Genomic DNA, 24,762 nt, shown 5'->3' with positions numbered 1-24,762 from the left:
TCATTCCGTCCCAGCTGCTGGAGCTAGTGTCTTCCTGAACAGTCTCAAGGCCTAGCCCCTGTACACGGTGGGTGACTTTGCAGCTCCCTGGGGCTCTCCTGGTGGAGGCCACTGTTTGAATCCCGCTCCTTCCCACTGGGGTGGGCAGAGGCGTGTCCTGACAACCGCCCCTGCCCTTCAGGGAGCTATGCCATGGCTGAGCTGGTGCGGAACGTGCGCAATGCGCAGGCTCCGTCGCGACCGGGTGCCCGCCTGGAGGAGGACACGGTGGTGGCTGTGCTCAACACCATCCACGAGATCGTGTCCGACAGCTTGGACAATGCACGCTCACTACTACAGGCCCGAGGCGTTCCAGCGCTGGTGGCGCTTGGCGCGGCCAGGTGGGTGAGGGTGCGGCCGGGGGGGGGGGGGGGGGGGGGGGGGGAGGGTCAGGCGGGAGGGTGGGGCGGGGCCGAGTGCTGACCCCGCCCTGGGCCTGGCCTCAGCCAATCGGTACGCGAAGCGAAGGCCGCCTCCCACGTGCTGCAGACCGTGTGGAGCTACAAGGAGCTGCGAGGTGCCCTCCAGAAGGATGGCTGGACCAAGGCGCGCTTCCAGGTGCGGCCTGCCTGGCCTTTCTTTTCCTCTTTCACTTCTCCAGCCTAGGTCCCCCACAGGAGTGCCCCTGACCCCACACCCTGTCTGTTTTGTGCCCCCCCACCCCCTTCCCCAGTCAGCTGCTGCTACTGCTAAGGGACCCAAAGGAGCACCGAGTCCCGGAGGCTTTGACGACAGCACCCTGCCGCTGGTGGACAAGAGCCTTGGTGAATACGGGTCGGGGCATGGAAACCTATCTCTGAGGTATAAGAGAAGCTGCTCCATTTAGGTGCAGTGCCCGGTGACAAGGCAGGTGAGGCTGGGGGCCCCTTGCCTGGCTTGCAGCCTCCTGCGACCTCTACACCCATGGTGTCCACACTGATGTTAAGTGGGGGTGGGGGGGTGTCAGTGGCAGAGGCCTGGCAGAATGGCACAAAGATGTTAGTGACAAAGGGTAGCCAGGGTCACAGAGGCCAGCCCTGCTGTGGGTTTGTCTGTCCTGGTATCCCCACTGGTTCCTGCAACCAGCCAGCCAACCTGTCTTGTGCCTTGCAGATGGTGAGAAGCCAGGCAGCCGGGACGTGATCCCCATGGAGGCACTTGGCCCAGGTGAGTGCAGATACAGGGCTGCTTGTTTGGGGGGTGGGGGGCAGGGATGATGCTGAAATGGGCCAGGTGGTTTTGCCTTGTGTGTTTGGTGCTCGGAAAGCCTTCCAAGGAGGTGCTGGCTGGCAAAGAGATTTGGTTTAGGAGTGCTGCTGAGGGGGGTGGGTAGCCAGGGAGGGGTCAGTGCCCAGCCAAGGTCTCTTGTCTCTGGTCTGCCAGCTGAAGGGAGCTGGAGGGTTCTGAGCCACCATGGTGGGAAGACCTGGCCTAGGCCTCCAGCACAGTGCTGGGGCAGGCCAGGTGGGGGTTATCTCCCAATGCACCCTGTCCCAGGGGCCCCCTGTGTCTGGGCTGAGAGGGAGATCTGCTCCTGCCATGCCTGTCCCTCAGAGTTCTTCTCATGTCCCCACCCCAAGACGGATACTCCACTGTGGACCGGAGGGAGCGGAGGGCTCGAGGCAGTGACCCTACAGGGGAGGCCTCTGAGAAGGAACCGTTGAAAGTAAGTGGCTGTGGGCAGGTGCCTAGGGAGGTGGCGTAACTGGGGCATGCCCGAGACGGGCCCTGGCAAGGTGCTGAGTTTAGGCCACCCAGTCCACCCAGGTCCACCCAGGGCTGGGAGATGGAGCGTGGGGACTGGCCCTCTGCCTTGGGAACCTTATTGTCCGAACCAGTCTGTGGGTGCACGGGTTTGAAGCTCATACCCACTGGGAGAGAGGGGGCACGGGACAGAGGGCACTGCCCAGAACAATGCACAAGGGTCAGGGGAGTCTGAGCAAGCGTGTCTTCACCCTTCTCTGCCTGCCTGCCTGCCTGTGTGTGTGTGTGTGTGTGTGTATGGGGGGTGGTGGGGAGGACCCACTCTTGTCCTGCCTCCAGGGTGGCACCTGCCAACCTGTCCTGTGACAATCCCCTGGCTTTGGGCACAGGCCTTTGTGTGTCCACGTGTCAGTGTGCATCTGTGTGAGCCACACTAGCTCAGCTCCCCCGTCGTGTGCACCCCGGCTCTGGCCTCACCCACTGAGCAGCCCAGTCCGCACCCGTCAGCGCTGACTAACCTGCTCTGTTCTGCCTCTAATGCCCGCCTGCCCACTGCCTGTCCGCTGCAGCCCGACCCCGGCAGGAAGGTTCCTCCTGGGCCCAGCAGGCCTGCGGTCAGGCTGGTGGACGCCGTGGGGGACGCTAAGCCTCAGCCCGTTGACTCCTGGGTCTAGCTTGCATGCCTGGTACGTTCTCTCGTCTGGTTTTTCATTCAGCTGTTTTCCTGTCCTCTGGGAAGGGGCTTCTCGTTAATCTCTGCCGGCTGCATGTTCTGTTCCTTGGTGCTCCCTGGTGGGACTCCGGCTTCTAGCTCGGCAGGCTCAAGTGCCCATGTTAGGGACAGGCTGGGGTCTGAGATAGACATGCCCCCTTGGGCCTGCAGTCCCGGCTCAGGCACGGTGTCATCAGGGCCCAGAGGTAATGGGGCCAGAGCAGGGACGGGTCCCCCCATTTAAATGCCCCAAGCACAGTGCCCCCCAACGACCAGCAAGTTGGATTGGCCCTATTGCTCGGGGTCAGTCCATGCCACCCACTGCAGCTGCCTTTGTCCACACTTTCATTGGCCTAGCCTGCGGATGGGGCCGCCCAGCTTAACTTTCCCCTCTCCCTCCTTAGGTCTCAGGCCCAGCCGTTTGTTCTTAGGGACCTGATCATGGGAAGAAGGGAACTCCAGGGCCAGTCCTCACACACCCTGCTGTGGAGCTTGGAGCCCCCTGGCGGCAGGGGTTGGTAGCGCTTCTCGCCTGGGAGCCAGGGCCGGACATTCTGGACACACCTTCCTTCCCGCCCCTTGCTTCCTCCCTCCTAACTCCCTAGACTGAGTTAGCTGTTTACTGACATGGTGCTGTGTGCGAGTGAGAGAGAGAGAGAGAGAAAGCCAGTGGAACTGCCAGGGGGGGCCCAGGGAAGCGGCAGGACAGGGCACCTGGCTTTGGTTTGGGGCTGATGGTATAGAAGAGTGCTTTTGTGTGTTGGGCCCCAGAGGAGCCTGGCAGGCAGGCCCTGAGGGCAGGCAGCAGGGAAGGGAGGAGGGGGGCTTAGAGAAGGAGTTCGACTGGAAGGTAGAGGGGAGCCACTGGGCTCTGAGTCCCACCCTGCATGGCAGGCAGACCACGGGAGGGGGCTGGCCCACGCAGAGAGGCTTTGGAGGAGCAAAATGGGGGTCAGGCTGTGCTTGCCCCCACCGTGCCCTCGGCTCCATGGAACCCCAGTGCAGCAGGAGCCTTCCCTGAGTGACTCTGGCCTGGCTGTGGCTACCAAACCCTGTCTGCCGGCCCTGAGTCACACCTCCAGGACTGACCTTCGGCAGCAGCGGGGGACTGCTGCCTAGTGCCTGCTGTTTGTGACTTAAAAACAGAAGAAAAACACTGACAAAAAGCATTAAAAACAAAACCAAAATAAGACTGTATTGGTAAACACCTAAATTTTTGTAAGAAAATTTAAAAATTAAAAAAAGCAACAAAGGAAATTCCTATCTTCTGCGGCTCAGATCTCTTGCCACAAGCTGCTTGCTCTTCCCTGCCTGCCAGGTGGGGAATGGGTGGAGGGGGCCCCTGGGTGTCCATGTGCTATGTCCAGAGGGGGCTCACTCCCAGGCCCCAGGGGTGTTTATGCACATGTCCTCCTAGGCTCACTGCTATCCCCTTTCTGCACACACACAGGTGAAGGCTTGCTTCTGGGTAGTTAGCTGGGCCCTGAGTCCCATGGTGGTGTCCTGGCCAGAGGCTGGTCTGCACACAGGTGGGCTCAGCCAGGATGGGGGGGGGAGGTGGGGGGGCGGGATCCCTGGGGAGCCTCTAAGGCAGCTAGGGGGCCTTGGAGCCAGAAGGCCAGGGTTGGGACTGGGGATTTAGGCAGATGCAAAGCAGTTCTACTTCCCGTGCGAGCCGGGCAGCTGGAGAAGTGCCAGAGCTGACCTGAACCCAGTCTTCCATAAACAAGGCCGAGTAGGACTGGGGAAGTTGCATCTACTCAGTGCCACACAGGGACCCCAAGGGGCCAGGTGCCAGAGAGCTCATACCCCGCACTGTGGTGGGGGCCCCATGTCCACCGTTCCCTAGTGCTTGCTTGGTCAGAGATGGACAGGAAGGCTGACCAACTGCCCTGTTCCAGTTTCCCAGGACAGCCTCCAGATGGGGACTCACCTCAGCCTGCTGACATCCCCATGGGGATGCAGCAGGTAACCTCAGCCTGGCCAGTGTTAGCATCCAGTGAAGGGGAGCACTGGGTGTGGTCCCAGAGCTGAGGGCACCACAAGAAAGAAGGAGCGGGGGAGCAGTTAAAAAGAAACACTGAGTTGATCTATTTAAATATTAAAAATTTTAATTTCTCTTTTAGCATTTTTTAAACATGATACTGGTGTACAGGATTATTAATAGCTGATTTTAGTAAAGAGGTTGCATTTCATTCTTAAAAAGGAGGTGAAAGAACTCAGGAATCACAAGTGGGTGTGAGTTGTTGGGCACAGTGCCATCACTGAGGCATTGCTGCCACCTGGTGACAGCAAACCTCAAGGACAGACTGCGAGTGCACAGCCCACCAGTTTCCAAACGTTCCCACTTCCAGCGTCCACTGCATATGTCAATGCCTGAAGACCCATCCATGTGAGAAACCCTACTGATTGAAATGCTGGTGGGAGTGAGAAACACACCTTCACGGGTCCTGATTTGGTATTTACAAATACACTTTACAGATTTATTGCAGTGATTTTAAATGGTGAGCTGGCTGCACTTGGGGTAGACCAGGGGTGACAGCCCAGAGTCGCCACGTAGAGGGACCAGGGCTGGCAGGCTTTGGGCTCATAGCCCCCCAGTGTGCTACACTTGACCCCAGAACTGCAAAAGCGGGTTGGCAGGAGCACAGCCCTTGCACCCTTCATAACCAGGCTTGGCAAGGGATGCTGGAGCAGGGCGGGTGCTCAAGGCTGTGTTGGGCTCCCCGGGCCCAAGTAGACCGCCTTCTCCAAGCCATCCACGGTCTTTGCGTATTCCAGGTATGAGGTGAAGTGCGTGCACTCAAAGCGGCTGTTCCCGCGCACGTATGCCAGAAATTCCGGTGTGCCTGGGCAGATGACGTTGTCGGCCAGCAACACTGTCCCCTTCCTTAGCAGGCCACACTCCTGCGGGGGACAGATGGTGGGAAAGGGTGAGAGTGACAGGTGCCCAGCAAGCCAGTCCCAAACTGGGAGGATGGGTGCTCCTGGCTAGATGGTGGCTGCATCTACCAGCCTGTGCCTGGCCTGGAGTCAGCCCCACTCCAGCTCCTGGGGTCCCAAGGGTCTCCCCACTGCCTTCCATCTCTCTGGCAGCTGAGCACAAGTCCTGCCACCAGAAAGTGGTTCTATGAGGGAAACTCTTTTGCTCTTCATTAGGTCCTGCGTCCCCAGCCCCTAGAACAGCGTGAGGCAGGCACACAGTAGTTGTTCAGTGATGCTAGCCGGATGAGTAAGTGGAAGAGACAGTGGAGCCAGGATTCGGGCCATAGGGCCGACTCGAGGCCGGTGAGTCCTTCAGTTACCCGCGGCCAGGAACACGTGGCTTTTCCAGGTGAGATGCCTGGTGCCCAGCGCACAGGCTACTGTGTGGTGTCACTGGAGGTCCTCACCGGCCCGACCAGGGTGACCCTGCAGGGATGGAGGCGGAGGCAGGGCAGACCTCACCACCCAGAAGCCTGCCCCTTGGGGGTTTGCTCTGGCCTATGAGACACCCCATCTCTACCAGCACCTGGGCCTGGCTCTGCAGAAGGAAGGAGCCGCTGGACCCGGCCAGGGAGGTACGCTGGGGGCAAGGCTGCCTAGATTATAGGAAACAACAGAAAGCTTGAGAGGAAATGCTTGCCTGTGGGAGACGGGCAGACCAGGGCAGTGGTCACCCCAGTTGCTTTGTCCTAGATATAACTTTGGAAGCATAGAGCTGCTTTTTCACATGATCATAAAAGTTAAAAAAAAAAATAAGCAATCCGAAACATCAAAAGCAAAATCAAAGTGACCCCAGGCATGTCTCAAATTGCCAACAGGACCACATGCAATGGAGCGTCTCTAAGTGACTTAAAAACACGGGCTTTAACTCTGCACTCCTCCAAGGATGTGGCCTAGCACAGAGTCTTACAAGTGTCTCAGTTCTCCTAGTGGCCGTGGTCACTTCCAGCCTTTGGGCTGCGGGGGAAGCCAAGGGTCCCCTGCCAGGGTGGAAAAGAGCTGTGAGGTCAGTGAAGCTAGGGACAACCCATGGGCTGGAATTTGAACAGAAAGTACCACTGTGAATCATAGAGCATTTCCTCATATAAAAAGAAAGCTCCCTAGCAGCCTTGGCTAGAAAGACCTAGAATGGAGAGCTGTCCCGGAAGACGCGCCCCTGGCCCAGGCCCCAGAAAGGCAGGTCAGCTCTCCAGCTGGAAGTGGACAAGGTAAGCAGGAGCCGCCTTCAGGCACGGCTGGCCTCAGATGGGACAGTCAGTGGCCTGAAAGTCATCAGACACTGAAAACCAATGAGTTGACCAGGAAAGAAGGAACGTAAGAAAGCAGCTTTGGGCACGTTTGGAGGGTGCTGGGGCCTACGCACCCTTGAGGAAGCTGTACGGAAGGGGGAACAAGGCAGCACCTATCCTGCCTTTCCCCAGCCATCACAGCCTCCCAACAGAGGACGCAGACCCCTCAGAGAATTTGGGCTGGAAGCCTACCGCGTCTGAGCAAACCTGCTGCGTGAACCCCTGCGGGGAGGAAACAGCCGCCAGGGGACCAAGCAGCCCATCCTGGAGGTGGTTTTAAACTGCGTCCACAGTTCCTCTTCTGCTAGCTGTGCGCTGGGCTTAGTGACTCGCTTCTAACAATGGCAAGGAGGCAGAAGGGACAGTGTATGCCTTCAGAGACACCATGGCTCCCCTGTTGCCCCTTCTGTTTCCGTGTCCCATCCCTGGCTGTAGGGAAAGCCAGCGCCACGTTGCGAGGACACCCAAGCAGCCCTGTGGGGAGCCCGGGAGACACAGCACTGAGGCGTCCTCAGAGCAGCCATCCGATTTCACATCGCCACCTGCCCCTGCCAGCCCCCCAAGCCCCAACTGAGAGAGGTACAGCTGGGCCACTGCACAGCCAAGCGAGGCTGACCCGGCAAAAGCCGAGGGCCCGCAGAGCCCAGCTGCAGGGCTAAAGAACGCGTGTTTAAAAAGCACAGCCATTCCCAATTCGTGACTTCTTTTCTTTTGAGATAATTACCAGCTTTGAACAAGCAGCACTGAGAAAACTATTAGTTTCCTAGTTACTAAACGGCAATATTTGCTACTTCTCTATAAATGCAGGCCCTGCAATTATCATGTACACCAGAGCTCCTGAAATCCCTCCCTCCCAGTGCAGGCCCGGCTGGGTTGGCTGCCTGGCCTCTGCCTTCAACACCTGATTTCCAGGTTCACGCCCCCCGCCTGGGGATAGGCCTCCCCCCGGCCAGCTGTGCTCCCCAGAGGTACCTGGCTCCTGGCCCACGGGTCTCCTTGCCATCCCCCCACTGAGCACCTGTCTCAGCATTGACCAGTCCAACTTCTAGCCCCTGGCTCCACCCGCCCCCCGCACTCTCAGAGCTCAGCATCTCCGTGGGCTTGCCGGGGCTGCACCACCCTCTCTATGGCCATCCCTCCCCACCCTCCACACACCCAACAGAGATCTCTTCTGGGGACAGATCTAACCTTGTCCTTACCTGCTTAAAACCCCCCATGTTCCCACCGGTCACGTAGCGTTCAAGGCCCTCCATGTGTGGCTCTGGCCCACTGCCCCAGGTCTGCCCATCCCCACAACCACTGGGTGCAAGGTCCTGCCCAGCCTCCCGCCATGGCTCCGGTAGCCATGCATCCCACGCTCACAGTCCCTCTGCACCGGGCAGAGTGGCCAGCCCATGGGGAAACTGAGGTGGGTACACATGGGACAGACAACGTGGAATGACTCCATGCTGACCGCCAGGAGGGGAAGGCCGTGGTGGGACAAAACAGCCCAAGCCCCTGGGGGAGGGCCAAGTAGCCCCTAAGTGTGACCTTGACCGCCCAGGTGGGGGAAGGTAGTGATCATCGATATTAAGCTGTGTGTGTCAGCTCATTAAGGGCCCATCCAATGCCCCACGTGGGCATGAGGCAGCCTCACTGCTCCCCACTTGGGGCTGGCCAAGCAGCGGCACTGAGGGCTGGGACAGGATGGGGTGTCAGGATAGGGACACAGGGGTGGAGGGGGATGCGCAATAGGGAGCCTCAGGGGCAAACAGGCAGGAGATGCCATGGTGCTCACCCCTCCCTGCCACCCCAGCGCAGGCCACCTAGCGAGCCCGGCCAACTCCTGCCTAGAACCCCCTTCCTCCCATCTCCGTGCCACCCTCGAAGCCGCCTCTGGCCCTCCACACTCCCTGCCCAAATCACCTCTGCTGCCAGGGCCAGCCAGGGCAGCCCCTGCACCAGCAGCCGGCAAGGAGGCCCATGTGGGCCAGACGGCTGCACAGCTCACCTCCAGGAGGAGCGTGTCCGGCAGGTACCGGTCCTTCCAGTGGTCGAGGAAGACCATGTCTACCTTGTCCACGTCATATTTTTTCTTCAGCTGGGGGATGAAGTCCTGGGATGCCCCGACCACCACGGTGACCTGGAACGGCACAGCGGGGCCCATACTGACAGACTGCCCTGCCTGGACACTGGCTCGAGTGTCATCACCAGTCTTCTTTGGGGTTCTGGAGAGATAAGTCCCCCCTCTTGGGAGCAGCCTTGGGAGTTTCCTGCTCCGTGGAACAGGGTGGCAAGAACTCCCTCACAGAGCTGCTGGGCATTCCGTGGAACCTGGCCTGGGAGGCACCACGAGGCCAGGTACAACAGGGTGAATGCGGCCTTGAACTGTGCTGGGCCACCCAGCCCCTTCCCCTCCCCCCCGCACCGGGCCCCAGGTGCTTCAGTGTCTGCAGTCTTCCCCCCGGGGCGACAACACACCCTGTCCTGCAGGCCCGCAAAGTCCAGCATCTGCTGGGTGATGGCGGCGAAGTCGGGGTTGAGCTCAATGGTGAGCAGGCGGGCCCCGGGCTCCAGCAGGCGGCCCATGCGCACGGCCGAGTAGCCGCAGTAGGCGCCCAGCTCCAGCAGCACCGACGGCCGCTGCTCCCGTACCACTGCATCCAAGATCTGGCCTGCGGGGCAGAGGAGACGGTGAGCGCAGACAGAGCAAGGCCATCTGCTCCTGGACCTGCTCCTTCCAGACTGAGCTTCGGCCCCTACCGATGCCTGCCTCCCCATCGCCCCCCATCGCACCAAACACACCCTCCCTCCAAGCTTCCAGGGTCCCTCAGGCCTCTGGGGCTCAGCACACACGGTCCCTCTTTCACATGGCTCCTGACTGACCCCAACTCGTCCTAACCCAGAGTTGCCCTCTGTGGAAGCCCTCACTCCACCGCGCCCAGGGGCTGCACTCAGGTCCTCCCTGGTCCCCTGGACTGGACACTGTCAGAGGCTCCAAGGGGACTGGACAGTGGCTAGCCTCTGTTCCCAGGGCCCACCTCCCAGGGGTGCAGCACAGCGCATGTGGGTGCCCCAGCCTGGAGTCCAGAGGTCAGGAGGCGGCCCCGGGGCCTGCAGAGTCCAAGGAGCTCTGGACACCCCCATGCCCAGCAGGGACAGCTAGGAGCCCCCCACTGCTGTCCATCACCCAGCTCCATCAGCGGGCATGCCAGTGCCAGGCCAACCAACTGATGCTGGCCGAGCCACTGTGTGGCAAGGAAGGGTCCTGGGCGGTTTATCGAATGTCCGTCCCTCCCCACGAGGACAGTGATGTGGATGTCGGGGTTTCTGCACAGCCCTTGCCCCTGGCCGGGGAGCAGCTGGGTGAGTAGCTCGGCCTCCAGGGCTCCAGGCCAGCCCCCACCCCAACAGCCAGAAACACAGTGACAACAGGCCTCCCCTTTGCAGGCTGCGTGGCCGCCCCCAAGGTTCCCTTTGCCGTGCCCACTACCTGCTGGCCGGGCCGCCCACCTTTCTTGTCACCCACGTTCATAGCCCACTCCTTCTGCGAGCAGTAGGTATCGATGGCCTCGAGCACACTCTGTGGGTCCCCGGCCACCGCGTGCTGCAGCACATGGCGCAGGATACGCTGCTCCTTGGTGTCGCCCATGACCAGGTTGTAGGCGGGCTGCAGCACCAGCTCGTTCCAGAGGATGTAGACCAGGCCCCAGCCCCAGCGGCACCGCACGCAGAGCACCACCACCAGCAGCGCCAGGCCCAATGAGAAGGCTGCCAACAGCAGGGGTGGGGCCTCCAGCATCTGACATAGGGCAGGGAGAGTGTGGGGTGAGGAGGCGGGGTGAGAAGGGGGAGGGAAGCGGGCCAGGTGAAGGGCGCGGCTGACTTCCGCGCAGACCTGCCCCTCCCGGCGTACCCACCCTCTCCTCAGTTTGGGGGTGCTGCTGTTGCCCGCCCCCCTTGCCGAAGGGCCCTTCAAGAGGCTAGCCATGTGTCCCAATTGCCCGGCTCATCTCAGTGCCAGGGGAATGCAGACCTCCTGCCCCCAAACAGCTTCCCGCCCCTGGGGCTGCTCCCTCAGGCGCACAGAGCAGATGCTGTGTCTGGCCATCCTGCCTGGGGCCCCTGCTGGTCACAGCCCTCCTCCCTGGGTACTCTCCCAGACAGCCCCGGTGGAGGCGGGCACAGGGGAGGCCCCGTCCGTGTACAGCTCTCCCGGGTCCTCGCACCAGGAATAGTCTGGGAGACTCCTGTGGCCCTTTACGTGAGTTTCCAGGTAAGAAAGCAGACGGTCCCCAGGCCAGGCACACAGGGCAGAGACCCACTCACCACTCCCCTCGGGGCCAGCCACACGTGGTGCATCAGCCCTGGGTGAAGGCTGGCCCTGCTGCCTGCACCACAGGTAAGGGAGACCCCTGGCTGTAGCAGACTCCCCCAGGGATGGCACCAATTCCCCCTGGCGAGCCCCCTCAGGTAGCCTGGGATCTAGTCAGACGGGGCCCTAGAGACACGGCAAGGTTGAGCCCCTCAGCCCTGGGCTCCTGGGCTGCACAGGGCAGAGTTCGCGATATTCTGAGCAGATGCTCAGATTTGAGGCCAGACACCTTATAAAATGGGAAAGGACAAAATAAAGAGGAACACGGGAAGCTTCTGTCGGGGCCGATGGTCACTCACAAGGAAGGGCCACGGAAGCCCAGCAACCACAAAGGACCTTGCTCATCCGGGAGAGCAGGCAGGCCGAGAGCCTGGGTGGGAAGAGCACTTGAGGGCCGCTGAGGGCTCTCAACCCCACCACGCTGGACCATGAGGAGACAGCGAGGGTTTGGGGAGCAGGGCAGAGGAAGCGGAAACCGAGGCTCTGCCCCAGGTGAGTGTGAACACCCAGATTCTGGTGTTTTAGGCCATGTGGCCTATTTACACGGAACACTTTGTCAACGGGTCAGAGTACGCACACACAATGGACCCCAATCCTTGGCTCCCACTTGCTTTTCTGCTCCAGGGCCCACCCTGACCTTCAGAGCCACTCTCCCAGCCGGCTCCTGCCCTCCGTGCTGAAGGATGACGGGTCTGTGCACTCCTTCTCTGAGCTCAGCAGCAAAGCAGAGAAATTTTGTGCAGGATTCTTTTGCCTTTAGATATCACCGACAGAAACTACAACCTGAAAATGACCAGGGTCCAGACATCTGGGCCGCTTCCTCAAGGCCAGCCTTGCCCACTGAGGCAGCGCTTCACCCTTCTGTCCTCCGAGAGCTGAAAGCCCCAAAGAGGTAGTGAGATGTCAGCCTGGGACACCAGGGACACAGATGACAGCAGAAGGCCTGAAGGCCTGAGCAGGTGTGGCAGATCTTGGCTCGAGTGTGGTGCCCCAGCCTGGGGTGCACCCTGGGCCCCACCATGCCAGAAAGAGTGTAAATCAGGTGTCCTGTCTGCCGTGGCTCCAGGACCCACACTGGGCAAGGGCCCCCGAGAGGCAGCGGGCACCCCGACCCAGGAGGTCGGTGAAGGGAAAACATCGGGGGAGGGTACAGTGGATAAGGGCAGAGTATCTCTCTTCTAGGGGACAGGTGACAGGGAACAGTGAGGGGAGACTCCTGCAGCCTGAAGGAGCTGGAACTTTCTACTGCTTCGGATTTCCTAACCACACGCCTATGTCGCTTTGTCAATACTATTATTCCCTGTAGTAGTGTTTGGGTGATGATGGAGTGGGCCACTCTGTTTTATTCTCTACATTTAAAAAAATATCCAGTAAATGTTGGAAATAAATATCAAAAGTACGAAGTAATATTCTACTTAGGTAACCAATTGCTTGCTGGACCCTGGAGTCATAAACTATAAATTTCAATCTCCGTAATACTTGGATTGTGTTGAAAATCTGGCTTGTAAATTTCTCATCTCTAGGTCTGTCTGTTTGCACAGCGCTATGTGCCTCAGGGCCGACAGGAGGGCACAGGGCGGGGCCAGACCTGGGCGGGGCCAGACCTGGGCGGGGCCAGACCTGGGCGGGGCCAGACCTGGGCGGGGCTTTGCTTTGGCTCTGAGCCCTGGTAACCTAAAGACATGCAAACAGAAAGGGCAATGCTGGGACTTTAAACCCCTCTGGGGGGAGGGGGATCATCAGGAGGATAAAGGAAACTCAACCCCTGGCCAGGAGGCCAGAGCACGGAAGCCAAGTGGTACTCTCTGATCCTCTCTGTTTTGTATGTGTTCACAACGAGCCATAAGGGAAAGTTTTTAAGTGGCTCGCCGAGCACAGTTTCAAACATGGTTTCTTGACCACATCGAGGGTTGGAGGCAAAGCTTCGGTGCAGGATCCTGGGTCTCCTATCTCTCGTGGCTGTTGACCTCAGGGCAGTGGTGGCAGTGGTGGGAGAAGCTGCTCACGGACTTCAGGGTTTGGCTGAAGAGGCTAGGCCCTTATAAGGCTTCCACAGATGATACACTTAGTATCATGAGAGCATGAAAGAAATAAAGGGAGACACAAATTAATGGAAAGACATTCTATGTTCATGGACTGGAAGATTTGATATTGTTAAGATGTCAACATGAAAGTCATCTACAGATAAATGCAATCCCTATCAAAATTCCAATGCCATTTTTTGTAGGAATAGAAAAATCCTCCTAAAGGTCATTTGGAATCCGAATAGCCAAAACGACCTGGAGAAAGAACAAAGTTGTCCTGATTTCACAACTCACTACAAAGCGACAGTAATTAAAACAGTGTGGTGCTAGCACAAGGTAAACATACAGACCAACAGAACAGAACTGAGAGGCCAGCAAAAACTCTCATGGCTATGACCAAATGATTTTTTTTTTTAAAGATTTTATTTATTTATTTGACACAGAGAGAGAGACAGCCAGCAAGAGAGGGAACACAAGCCGGGGGAGTGGGAGAGGAAGAAGCAGGCTCCCAGCAGAGGAGCCCGATGTGGGGCTCGATCCCAGGACTCCGGGATCACGCCCTGAGCCGAAGGCAGATGCTTAATGACTGAGCCACCCAGGCGCCCCTATGACTGAGCCACCCAGGCGCCCCTATGACCAAATGATTTTTTAACAAGAGGACCACTCAGTGGGAAAGCACAGTCTCTCTAATAAATGGCTTTGGGACAAACAGATTTCCATGTGCAAAAGAATAAAGTTGGACTCTTAACACATCACATAGAAAAATTAACTCAAAATGGATCAAAGCCTTGACTTTCAGAGCTAAAACTATAAAACTCTTACGAGAAAACATAGGAGTAAATCTTTATGACCCTGAATTTGGCAATGGATTCTTAGCTATGACACCAAAAGCACAGGCAACAAAAGAAAAATAAATTGAATTTCATTAAAATTAAAAGCATCAAAGGACATTATCAAAAGAACCAAAGGACAACCCACAGAATGGGGGAAAATATTTGCAAATCGTACATCTGATGAGGGTTTAATATTTTGAATATATAGGGGCGCCTCCTGGCTCAGTCAGTTAAGCATCCGACTCTTGGTTTCGGCTCAGGTCATGATCTCGGGGTCGTGGGATCGAGCCCCATGTGGGGCTCTGTGCTCAGCGGGGAGTCTGCTTGGAATTCTCTCTCTCCCTCTCCCCCTGTTCATGCCACACTCTCTCTCTCTAAAAAAAAGGGGGGGGAAGGGTCTTGAATATATAAAATATTCCTACTTTGCAAAAACAAAAAGACAACCCAATTAGAAAATGGGCAAAGGACATTTGCCCAAAGATCTACAAATGACCAATAAGCATATGGAAAGATAGATGCCCAATGTCGTTAGTTACTATGGAGATGCACACTGAAACCACCTGAGATACCACTTTACACCCATTAGGGCGGCTATTTTCCCAAAAAAGTTTGTAAATGTTAAATAACCAATGTTGATGAGGATGTGGGAAAACCGGAACCCTCTTGTGCTGCTGACAGCAATGCGAAATGGTGCAGCTGCTGTGGAAAACAGTTTGGTGGTTTCTCAAAAAGTTAAATATAGAACTATCATATGACCAGCAATTCCACTCCTGGGTGCATACTCAAAAGAACTGGAAGCAGGGACTTGAACTGAAACCGGTGCACCCATGTTCATAGCAGCATTATTCACGACAGCCCATCTATCAGCAGATGAATGGATGTGGTGCGTCCATTCAGTGAATCGTACCTCGTCACTAACATGAATGAAGCAACGATTCATGCTACCACACGGATGAACCGTGGAAGACATTACGGTACATAAAAAAAAAGCACAAAAGAATAGATACTATGTGATTCCACTTACATGAAATATGTAGAGTAGACAAATCCGTGGAGAAAGAAAGTAGTGGGGGGGTTGGGGAATTACTGCTGAATGGGTACGGTGTTTGTTTGGGGATGATGAGAAAGTTCTGGAAATAGTGACAATGGTTACACAACACTGTGAATGTACTTAATACCACTGAATTGTACACCTGTAACACTGAAATGGTTAAAATGACAAATTTTAACCTATGTATTTTTTTTTAAGATTTTATTTTTAAGGAATCTGTATACCCAACGTGGGGCTCGAACTCCCAACCCCGAGATGAAGAGTTACATGCTCCATCGACTGAGCCAGCCAGGTGCCCCAACTTAAGTGTGTTTTACTATAGTAAAAAGAACACAGTGGGAAACAAACAGAACAGGCAACCCCGTTTCTGGCCCTCCCTGTTCCACAAAAGGAAAAGGGACATGCCATTCCCCATAAGGAAGCAGGATCCAGAAAATCAGCTGCCACTCCCATCTCCCTGGGGGACCCATGGTATTCAGGAGTCTCTCGCCCTAACCCTGCTGATTGGCCCTGGGGGGCAGCGGGGCAGGGGGTGCAGCACGGGCATCTGCGAGGGACGCCTGCCTTCCACACTCATGGTCCTTCTCAGAGGCAGGGGTCTTCCTGTCTCAGCAGAGTCTGCCCGCCCCGTGTGCTTCCTTCCAACAGGTCTACGGTGTATTGCCAGCATCCAGCTCTTCATAGACCTCTCTTCCCACACGGCAAAAAAAGCACCCAGCCCCAAACCCTCCTTCAGTATTCCCCTTGCATCCACGAAACCATAACCTCCACCAACTCTGATTATCATTTATTGACCTCCAGACCCAAAGGGGGCAATCAAGATGCTTGGCAGCTGGGTCAAGACCACCAGCCACCCTTGAACCAAGGTGGGGACAGGTGGATGGGCCCCTGACACCCAGAGCCATTGGTCCCGGGACCTTCAGTTCCATGACCCTTTGTGACAAAAGTACTTCCCCACATCCAGCCTGACACACAGTACACTTTCACCGAGGCCTGGGCCCCCAACACATGCGTGTGGCGGGGGGCTCCACTCCCCACTGGGTCTGCCCCTTCCCTGCCCACTCAGCTCTTAAGCTCCAGCCCTGTGGGATGGCCAGCTCAGCAGTGCTTCTGTCTCTCTCTGCCTCGTAGCCAGTTGGTCTATCCCTTTTGTCAGCTGGTCAGGATTCTTTTACGCATTTAACATATCCTAGATGACACTCTTTTTCCTCTAAAGGAAATGAAAATGTTTTTCATAAATACATTGCAAGCAACTGTCAGCGGATAAGTTACTGAGACTCCCAGAATTCTGTGAGAAGATGAATCCATTGTATGACAGTGTTCCTAGGCTCACTTAAAGAACCCGTAAAAGTTCACTAGAACTTTTGGTCCCTTCGTGAGGATCTGAATCTGTTGTTATGCCCACATTGCCATCACCTCCTTCTGAAGAGCAGGTCTCTGCCCACACTCGTTCTGGAAATTAGGGAGGGCCAGGATGGTGCTTGTGCCTGAGGTTTGGGGAGCAACAGAAGAAAGTCCAGGCCAGAGGGAACTCAGGCCACCTCCCTGGCCAGGAGCTGCAGGGCCGAGCATCCTGGCTCCTCCAGTCACATCTGACCCTGTCCTGGTCCCTGTTTCTTGGAGGACACCTACCATAGCCCCAACCCCCCTTCTGGTCGACGGGCTCATGCACTAGAAGCAGGGCCAGTTGTCTTGGCTCTACATGGAGGGCAGGCCTCAGAGTACACAGAACATTCTGGGGGCAAAAACCGGCAGGCTGGCCAGGATCCTTGTGGGGAGGACAGAAAGAATGGGGGTGGAGTGGGCCAGGAGATGCCTGCCAGGGTCAGCGTCCAGGGAGGGACGGCTGGCCACCTGCCCCACAGGCCCGCCGAACAGGACAAAGCCCAAGAGCCCGCTCTGCCTGGGGACTGGGGCAGTTGTGGCAGCTCGTGGGCACTATCAGCACAGCGCCAGCAGCTGTGCTTCCAGCCCTGCCCCTGTGTGCGAACCGAACGCGGACTCCCGATTTTATTCCTCCAAGGCTGGATGGCAGCCTTTGCTCGTCTCTGGTCTGCCGCTCACTGCCATCTGGTGGAGGCTCACTGTCATCTGGTGGTGATTCTGACTCCCGATCCAGTGCTCCCAACAAACGTCCTCAACAGCAGTGAGGGCAGGTTTTGATTCCGTGATTGTGAATATACTCTCAGAGGCTGGGTGAGAGGCCAGGCTTCCGAACGCTAGCTCCTGGGCTGGGAGTGCTTCCTGGCTTCTGGGGAGGCCTTTCTGTCTCTCTGGTTGAGGCCACTCCTCCCACGGAGCTTCTCAGTTGACTGAAACCCCCTTCTCGCACCCCTGCTGACAACATGCCACCGTGGTGCTAATTCTGTCCGGCTGCTGGCATGACTTCACTAAGGATAATCTGGAACTTCAATGGCGTTCGTGGGAAACTGCAGATCTCACCCAAAGTGGCTCCTCAGACCTTTCCTTTCCATCCCCCCCCCTCCTCCTTCCTCCCTGACCACCTTTGTTCTCCCTCCAGCTCCCTTGCATCCTCTGATGTGACCCCTGCAAGCCCCTGGCCCCTCCTTCCCATCGACCCTGCCAGACCTTCCCCTTCCCTCCAGCCCCTCAGCTCCCACAGTCACTGGGACATAGACCCCCCCCCCCCGTCCCATTGGGGGCTCTCAAAGGACTCAGGGACCCCCAAAAGCCTGAGGTTGAAAAAGAAAAAAAAGCCAACTGGAAACAGACATTTAGTCCACGGCCTCCATAAGATTATATATCAGGGCAAAAAAATCCAAAAGGCCTCCTTCATGAACGCCGGTGAAAAGCTTTAGCCCTCATATGAACAGGTAACGAACCTGCGGCATCTGCTAGAGACACAACTCTGATAAAAATATAAAATGAAACAAAGACAAGGTCCGACTCTTATATAAACTAGTGAGTTTTAAATAATTGTATTTATGCCTGATGCATGGCTAAAAGTTTTAAAGGAAAACCGTTCAGATCTCCAGTTGCATCTGTCTGTGTTTATGTACGTACGTGTGCGTATGCGCGTGCGTATGCGCGTGCGCGTGTGGGTGGTATTTCTCTACCTCTAGATGGTATTACCAAATTAATTATAAAATCCCTTAAATTAGTTCTATCTTTATCTAATTGGCTTAGAGAAAAATAAGCACTGAAATAAATTAAATCTTCCCCAAACTTCCAGAAATATTAAGAAAGAACCCAACTGTTTTTCAAGTTTACATAATTTGGGTAATCTTTGGTAAATAAGACGAGCTTAATATTGATTTAGTGAAACAGGTATATCCTCCGTGTTGTCAAAGTTGAATAGAATACAAACACACATTTTTATTCTACTTTGGCTTACCAGTCAAATAACTATATCTACTCAGTGTTTAAGATTGCACATATGATAAATCTGATTTTCATCAAACCGAGTACCTGTTCTTTTTTTAAAGATTTATTTATTTATTTGAGAGAGAGCGAGCGAGCAAGCGCAGTGATGAGGAGAGGCAGAGAGAGAGGGAGAGGGAGAGAGAGAACCTCAAGCAGAGCTAGGAGCCCAATGCAGGGCTGATCCTATGACCCCGAGATCATGACCTGAGCTGAAATCAAGAGCTGGTCACCCAACCAAGCCACCGAGGCGCCCCTCAACAATCACTGTGCTTTATAATATATCTGCCTCCAAGCGCCTGGCTGGTTCAGTCAGCAGAGCATGTGACCCTTCATCTTGGGGTCATGAGTTCAAGCCCCATGTTGGGGGTAGGAATTACCTAAAATATACATGTATATACATATCTGTTTCTAAAAACTGTCTCCAAAATCTTTCTGGTAATTTGTGACCGAAGAGTTATGCCAAGTTAGGGGCGCCTGGGTGGCACAGCGGTTAAGCTTCTGCCTTCGGCTCAGGCCGTGATCCCGGCGTTCTGGGATCGAGCCCCACATCAGGCTCCTCTGCTATGAGCCTGCTTCTTCCTCTCCCACTCCCCCTGCTTGTGTTCCCTCTCTCGCGGGCTGTCTCTATCTCTGTCAGATAAATAAATAAAATCTCTTAAAAAAAAAAAAGAGTTATGCCAAGTTAAGTAATAGATATTCATTGAATACGTAAGTAATTTCTACATAAGATAAAGTGCTGAAACATTCATTATTAATTATAGTTTAGGTTTTGGGGCGCCTGGGTGACTCGGTTGCTTAAGGGTCTGCCTTCGGCTCAGGTCGTGATCCTGAGGTCCTGGGACCAAGTTCCCCCCACCACCCAATTCGGTTCCCTGCTCAGCAGGGAGCTTGCTTCTCCCTCTTCCTCTGCCCTTCCCCCAGCTTGGCTAGTGCTGTCTCTCGCTCTCTATTTCAAACAAATAAATAAAATCTTAAAAAAATATATTTGTACTATTCAAAGTATATACTTCTATAGATTAGGACATGGCATAGTCATAAAATTTGCTAATCTGTTACAGAATACTGGTGTATGACTGATGATTCACAGTTACCTACTTCCTAGTTTTTTCTGTAAAATAAAGGTTGCAAATGGCTAAAAGTTATAATCGGTAAATGAAAATAAAACAACTACTACAAACAATAAGAGTGAAGGGAAACAGCTTTGTCTACAAAGAATTTGAGGAGAATAGCATGGGTTTCACATGAAAAGTATGCAAAGAATGTAGGATTTGTTTTTGTTAAGGAAAGGAGAGTAGTTTTATCCTAGAGTTACATTTTCAAAAAGGGAAAGTATAGGACAAGAACCTGAATGGATATAGGAAGGTGTAGGTCAAAGCTGGCTAAGATTAGATGGATTTATATATAAAGTTTTTGAAATGAGCTTTACTATATCAATAACATACTAATGTAAAACTAGAGTTTGGTTTCCTCTCTGCCAAAGCAACAAAATTACTTGGATTACTGGTCTGCTTTTAACAAGAGATTATGCAAGGTTTTCCTTTACCCTTTGAGTAATCTTTACCAACCTCCCTTTTGTGGAAACAAAGATTCTCTCCTACCAAAATAATTTCCTGTGTTTCATGTTGTCATTACCATGTCCTTGATTACATAAGAGAATCTAGTCTTCTCACTGTCAAAAGAGCCAAGTTGCTTTTTTTTTTTTAAACAATCATGTTATCTCCTATATTCACTTATGAATTCTTTTATTGTCATTTATGTTAGGTCAATAACCAAAAAATTGTTTCACGGTGAACTGGGATCCTATTTAGCCAAGCAGTCACACCTTTTGACATTTTTGACAACTCTGCCTTCCTCAAATCAAATCCTAAATGAAGTTATTTTCTTGATTTCAAACTGGCTTTGGGATTTCCCAGAGGGCCTCTGGAAGATCTCAAAGGGTTTGTTCTTTCACCTCGTAAAAGAGACGAGTTAAACTAACTAGTTTAAATTGACATGTTGGATTTCATGAAAGTCACTGTCAAATTAAGACATGCTGCTTAACCTTCCAAAATTATATTTGTGAGTAGATGTTATTAATATCAGGATGCCAGAATTTACATGAAGTTCCTATAAATTCGTCAGTACCCTCACGGACCGTGAAATATTCTGGTATAATGTTACCAGTCATCATTCCGGCTAATACTTTAAATGGTGTGTATGTTACAGAAACAACTAAGTTTCCTTGTCAATTGTGTTATTTTTATAAGGGACTCCCACCAAATCTTTAACCCCCGGGCATTTTAAGTCTTTGTCACCCACAGAGAGTTTTTGTTTTGCTCTGATTCTTCTCCAAAAGCATTTGCAATCAGCTACAGGCCAGAGTGCTTTGTCTTCAACAGAAAGAGACTGTCTCCAAGATCCACGGAAAGGACTATGACAGGTACCCTGGAGTACAGACGTCTGATGGCCTTGCTTCAATAACTCTGAGACCATCCCATGGGACTGAGTAAGGTGCTTCAGAACTCTAGTGGAGAAACCAACAGGCTTGTGAAACTAGACAAGAATTAACTAAATGGAACTGGATGAACGGATAAAAGATGACTGTAATTTTATATGGCTTCTGTCTGGAATATTCTTAGCTCATTAGTGTTTTATTTTCTGCATATAAAAAAACACCCTTTCTTTTTTCTCTTAAACTATCTATGAGTCATCCCACTCTAGCAAGTTATACTTTTGTAAACAAAATTGAAGGATTTAGCTTCTTCTCCCTGCTTGATTCCTCCAAAAACTGGAAACTATTGTTGAGTATTCATATTTTCATGGCAATATAGTTATTTGCATAGGTTCAGTAAGAATCTGCCGTCTTTGCAATGGGACGTAATTTTAAAACGGTTATATAACCAAGGAATGTCATATTTGAAAATGATGCATGGTATCAGACATGACCAGAAGGTTTTGAAGAACTACAGTCAACTTTACAAGGAGCAATGCTTACAAAGCCCTCTTGAAAAAACCAGCCTGGTACATGGCTTACAGAGGTTGCCAGCCTCATAGGTGAGTAAGGAAGGTCACTTCCTGGCAGACCCAGCAACCCTAAGCTATTTAGGGGACCTTGAGAAGAGAGGAATTCACCCAAATCTATAGGTGAAGTCTGATGGCAAGTTCTTGCTTTGGCTTCCTAGCCTTGAAAGGCTTTTAAAATTCCAATCTGAGATCCGCATAAAAAGTTAGACGAAGCAGGGGTGACTGGGTGGCTCAGTCGTTAAGCGTCTGCCTTCGGCTCAGGGCGTGATCCCAGAGTCCTGGGATCGAGCCCCGCATCGGGCTCCTCCGCTGGGAGCCTGCTTCTTCCTCTCCCATTCCCCCTGCTTGTGTTCCCTCTCTTGCTGGCTGTCTCTCTCTCTCTGTCAAATAAATAAATAAAATCTTAAAAAAAAAAAAAGTTAGACAAAGCAAACTTAACAAGGCCTATGTGGTCAACTGGCATTTTTGTGCACTTATGTAAATAATCAGGCCAAATTTAATGAGACCAGAATTATTTTGTAAACAAGAATAATCTTCCTTTGACTATCTTTAAAAAAAAAAAAGATTTATTTATTTATTTATTTGAGAGAGAGAGTGTGCGAGTGTGCAGGAGTGGGGCTTGGGGGTAGAGGAAGAGGTGGGGGGGGGAGAGAGAGAGAGAGAGAGAGAAGCAGACTCCCCACTGAGCATGGAGCCCGATGCTGGGCTGGATCCCACAACCCGGAGATCACGACCTGGGACGAAATCAGGAGTCGGACGCTTAACTGAGCCACCCAGGCGCCCCTTCCTTTGATTATCTTTGATCAAAAAGGGAGGTGGCTCTAGAGGGAAATGTTATGTCTCAATGGGGAAAAATAATACACCCTTGTGGGTTATCAGATTCTAATCCTGTTTATTGTGTTCGAGGTTTTACTACACTGCCTGTGACTGGGACTGCCATCCTGCCATCTTACAGATTTTGTCAGCCCTTACCAAACCCTCAGTTCTTCTAGTTTCCTTCTGGCTACAACGCTTCAAACTGATGTTTCCAAATCTTCCTCCTTCCCCCCTGACTTGGCATCACTAAGAACTAAAACCTGACTACCCAGGCCCTTCCTGGGACTCCGGTTATCTTGTTGCTGCCCCTTTTCCTCCAGGACCTGAAAAAGCCCCTCAAGCTGAAGCAGGCAGACAACTTGATATACCCTTCAAAGAACTCATTCACCACAAGAAACCGTGTGTGCGCGCCTTCATTCCTGGAGCTGCAGCTGAATGGGCCACTCCCCGTCCACGGGGACTCCCACGTCTTCCATGTTGTGCTCTGGGAAATAACCTTGACTGTGACACTGATGTCCATACTACCACCACAAACACTCAAACTACAAACTGGGAAATCCACTGGATTGGTCCTCACCCCATAAGGTAGAGATGTTTACACGTCAATGTCAAAACTCATCCCAACTAGCCACTGGTAGGGATCAAAAACCAGGTTTAGGTTCAGCTCTGACCATTAACCTTTGCTTTTCTTTCTGTTTCCATAGCAATGACCCTCATTAAATGCCTGATCACTGGAATCATCCAGCAAATACCCTCTACTACCAAGTCCCAATAGTTGGTTCAAGAAAAGGCGATCCAGTGGAAAACAGGCTTGTATTATTCAGCAGACAGAAGTCTCTTCTTTCCTTCAGCAAGAGGGGGACCTGCCAACGACTCTCTGCTTGACCAAACTCCATCCAGGCTCCTCTGAGCCTTCAGAATTCTCAGTTAGTTCTAAATAAACTTGAACAAACACTAAATAGTGTCTAACAGCTCAAGGCTGCAACCTTAGGATGACCTTAGCCCCCTTAAGGTGCAGGACAGACAAAACTCAAGGGTTCCAAAAGAAATGACGGTTTCGGCCAACACCTGAGGATAGGGCTCCATCTCCCAGCCTCCACAGAAGCAGGGAAGCCGAACTTCAATAAGCATCACTTAAGTGACGTCCAGATGGGTGTCACAGGGACAAAGAGGCTCTTGCCACTTTTGTAATTTCTCACTTCCCTGACTCACTCAAGTCCTCTCATTCCTATCCCCCCACACACTCACTCTCCCTTTAAAAGTGCCTCTGAACAAACCCGAATGGAGCTCAGCTCTTTCCCCTGCTGTCAGTAGTTACGGAATAAAATCTGTCCTACTGCTGTAACTAGCATCCAGCTGTGTTCATCCATGGCAACCCTCTCCTCACCAGGCCCTGCACTACTCCACAGAGGGCTTCTGGGAGCTGGGAGGCAGCAGGCAGTCAGGGAACTTCAGTCCCAGTCAACAAGTCAAGAAAAGTCCCTAACTCATAAGCTGAAAGGCCGGTATGTCAGGTACGCTCTGGGGTGACTTCCTCTTTCTCAACATTCTCCTGTGGAGATGAGGCCACACTACTCAGACCCAGTCCTGTGGGGTGCTGGGCTCTGGTCACTTCCTTTTTGGTGCAGCAGCCATGCTCTGAAAGGAAAAGCCTGAAGGTACCCCACGTTTTCCAGGGGAAAACTTGTGGGAAAGATCACCGAACCCCTCAGGGCCTGGGCGCCCACAATTCTCCCATTCCCAAGGGTCTGATCCCTGCTCAAAGACCAAGTGTGACCCTCCCTTGGTGAGTCAGGCCCTGACTCCCAAAGCCCATCAAATCAAAGCCCTCCCCAGGAGGCAGCGCCCACCTTAGGGTATAGATCCCCACAGGAGGCTGGATCCCCTATGCTTATCTGGAACCCTAACCCCAAGTCGGAGCTTCACGCTCCAACACAGATCTCCCACTCCCTCAACCCAGTCTGGTATCCCAGCGCCTTCTTTCCTGTCCAGAGACTCCCACCCAAGGTCAGATTCTTTCACGCGGGTTCTAATTTCCCACCCCACATCCGGAGCTCCTCACCCTAGGACAGATCCCCAGATACCCCACCCCGGATCAGATGCACCCCAGGTCCGGAGACCCCCCCACCCCGGATCAGATGCACCCCAGGTCCGGAGACCCCCCCACCCCGGATCAGATGCACCCCAGGTCCGGAGACACCCCCCACCCCGGATCAGATGCACCCCAGGTCCGGAGACCCCCCACCCCGGATCAGATGCACCCCAGGTCCGGAGACCCCCCCACCCCGGATCAGATGTACCCCAGGTCCGGAGACCCCCACCCAGGCCGGCTCCCCGCGGCCTCCTGCACTCTCACCTCGCCCTCGGCGGCGGCGTCCTTGGTCTGGAGGACCCGCCCAGGGCCGGCGCAGGCAGCGCGACGGACAGCCCCGGGCGCCTTAGAGGCCCCGCGCCGCAATGGCTGCGATGGCGGCTGCGCTGAGGCGATCCGGCGGGCGCTTCCGGTGGCGGACTCGGGCGGCGGCGGCGGCGGCGGCGGCGGCGGCGGGCGGGGTGCGGGGCGCGGCGCGGAGCGCAGCAGGTAGCCCG

At 53.9% G+C, this 24,762-nt stretch overlaps 3 protein-coding genes across 5 annotated transcripts in view; 2 read left to right on the top strand and 1 right to left on the bottom strand.

Annotated features, from left to right (window-relative positions):
* The window catches only part of ARVCF (ARVCF delta catenin family member), a 49,234-nt gene extending 45,543 nt beyond the window's left edge, over positions 1-3,691 (top strand). The window contains 7 exon segments of the mRNA XM_044379542.3: positions 182-380; positions 486-597; positions 713-803; positions 1,132-1,185; positions 1,599-1,684; positions 2,292-2,408; positions 2,839-3,691. Coding sequence (XP_044235477.1) covers positions 182-380; positions 486-597; positions 713-803; positions 1,132-1,185; positions 1,599-1,684; positions 2,292-2,396 — 647 coding nt within the window. The 3' untranslated portion in view covers positions 2,397-2,408; positions 2,839-3,691.
* Positions 3,692-4,527: 836 nt separating this feature from the next.
* COMT (catechol-O-methyltransferase) lies at positions 4,528-24,670 on the bottom strand. Of its 2 annotated transcripts, XM_026486379.4 has the most exons (5): positions 24,530-24,670; positions 10,201-10,489; positions 9,169-9,362; positions 8,699-8,830; positions 4,528-5,341 (listed from the first exon to the last, which is right to left on the bottom strand). In XM_026486379.4, exons 2-5 carry the CDS (start codon positions 10,487-10,489, stop codon positions 5,141-5,143), a joined length of 816 nt encoding a protein of 271 aa, XP_026342164.1. In that variant the 5' UTR covers positions 24,530-24,670; the 3' UTR covers positions 4,528-5,140. The 2 variants fall into 2 exon arrangements, with proteins under 2 accessions (XP_026342164.1, XP_057161826.1); XM_057305843.1 differs by having other exon boundaries at positions 4,528-8,830; positions 24,530-24,654.
* The window catches only part of TXNRD2 (thioredoxin reductase 2), a 49,056-nt gene continuing 48,894 nt past the window's right edge, over positions 24,601-24,762 (top strand). For both annotated transcript variants that reach the window (XR_008957001.1, XM_057305842.1), the window contains exon 1: positions 24,601-24,754. Coding sequence is in view for 1 of the 2 variants with exons in the window: in XM_057305842.1 (XP_057161825.1) it covers positions 24,631-24,754 (124 nt within the window). In the remaining variant the exon portion in view is untranslated. The remainder of the gene's footprint in view (positions 24,755-24,762) is intronic.

This window comes from Ursus arctos, unplaced genomic scaffold (genome assembly GCF_023065955.2).
Source record: "Ursus arctos isolate Adak ecotype North America unplaced genomic scaffold, UrsArc2.0 scaffold_34, whole genome shotgun sequence".
NCBI classification, from domain to species: Eukaryota; Metazoa; Chordata; class Mammalia; order Carnivora; family Ursidae; genus Ursus; species Ursus arctos.
This window is presented reverse-complemented; position numbering and strand designations above follow the sequence as displayed.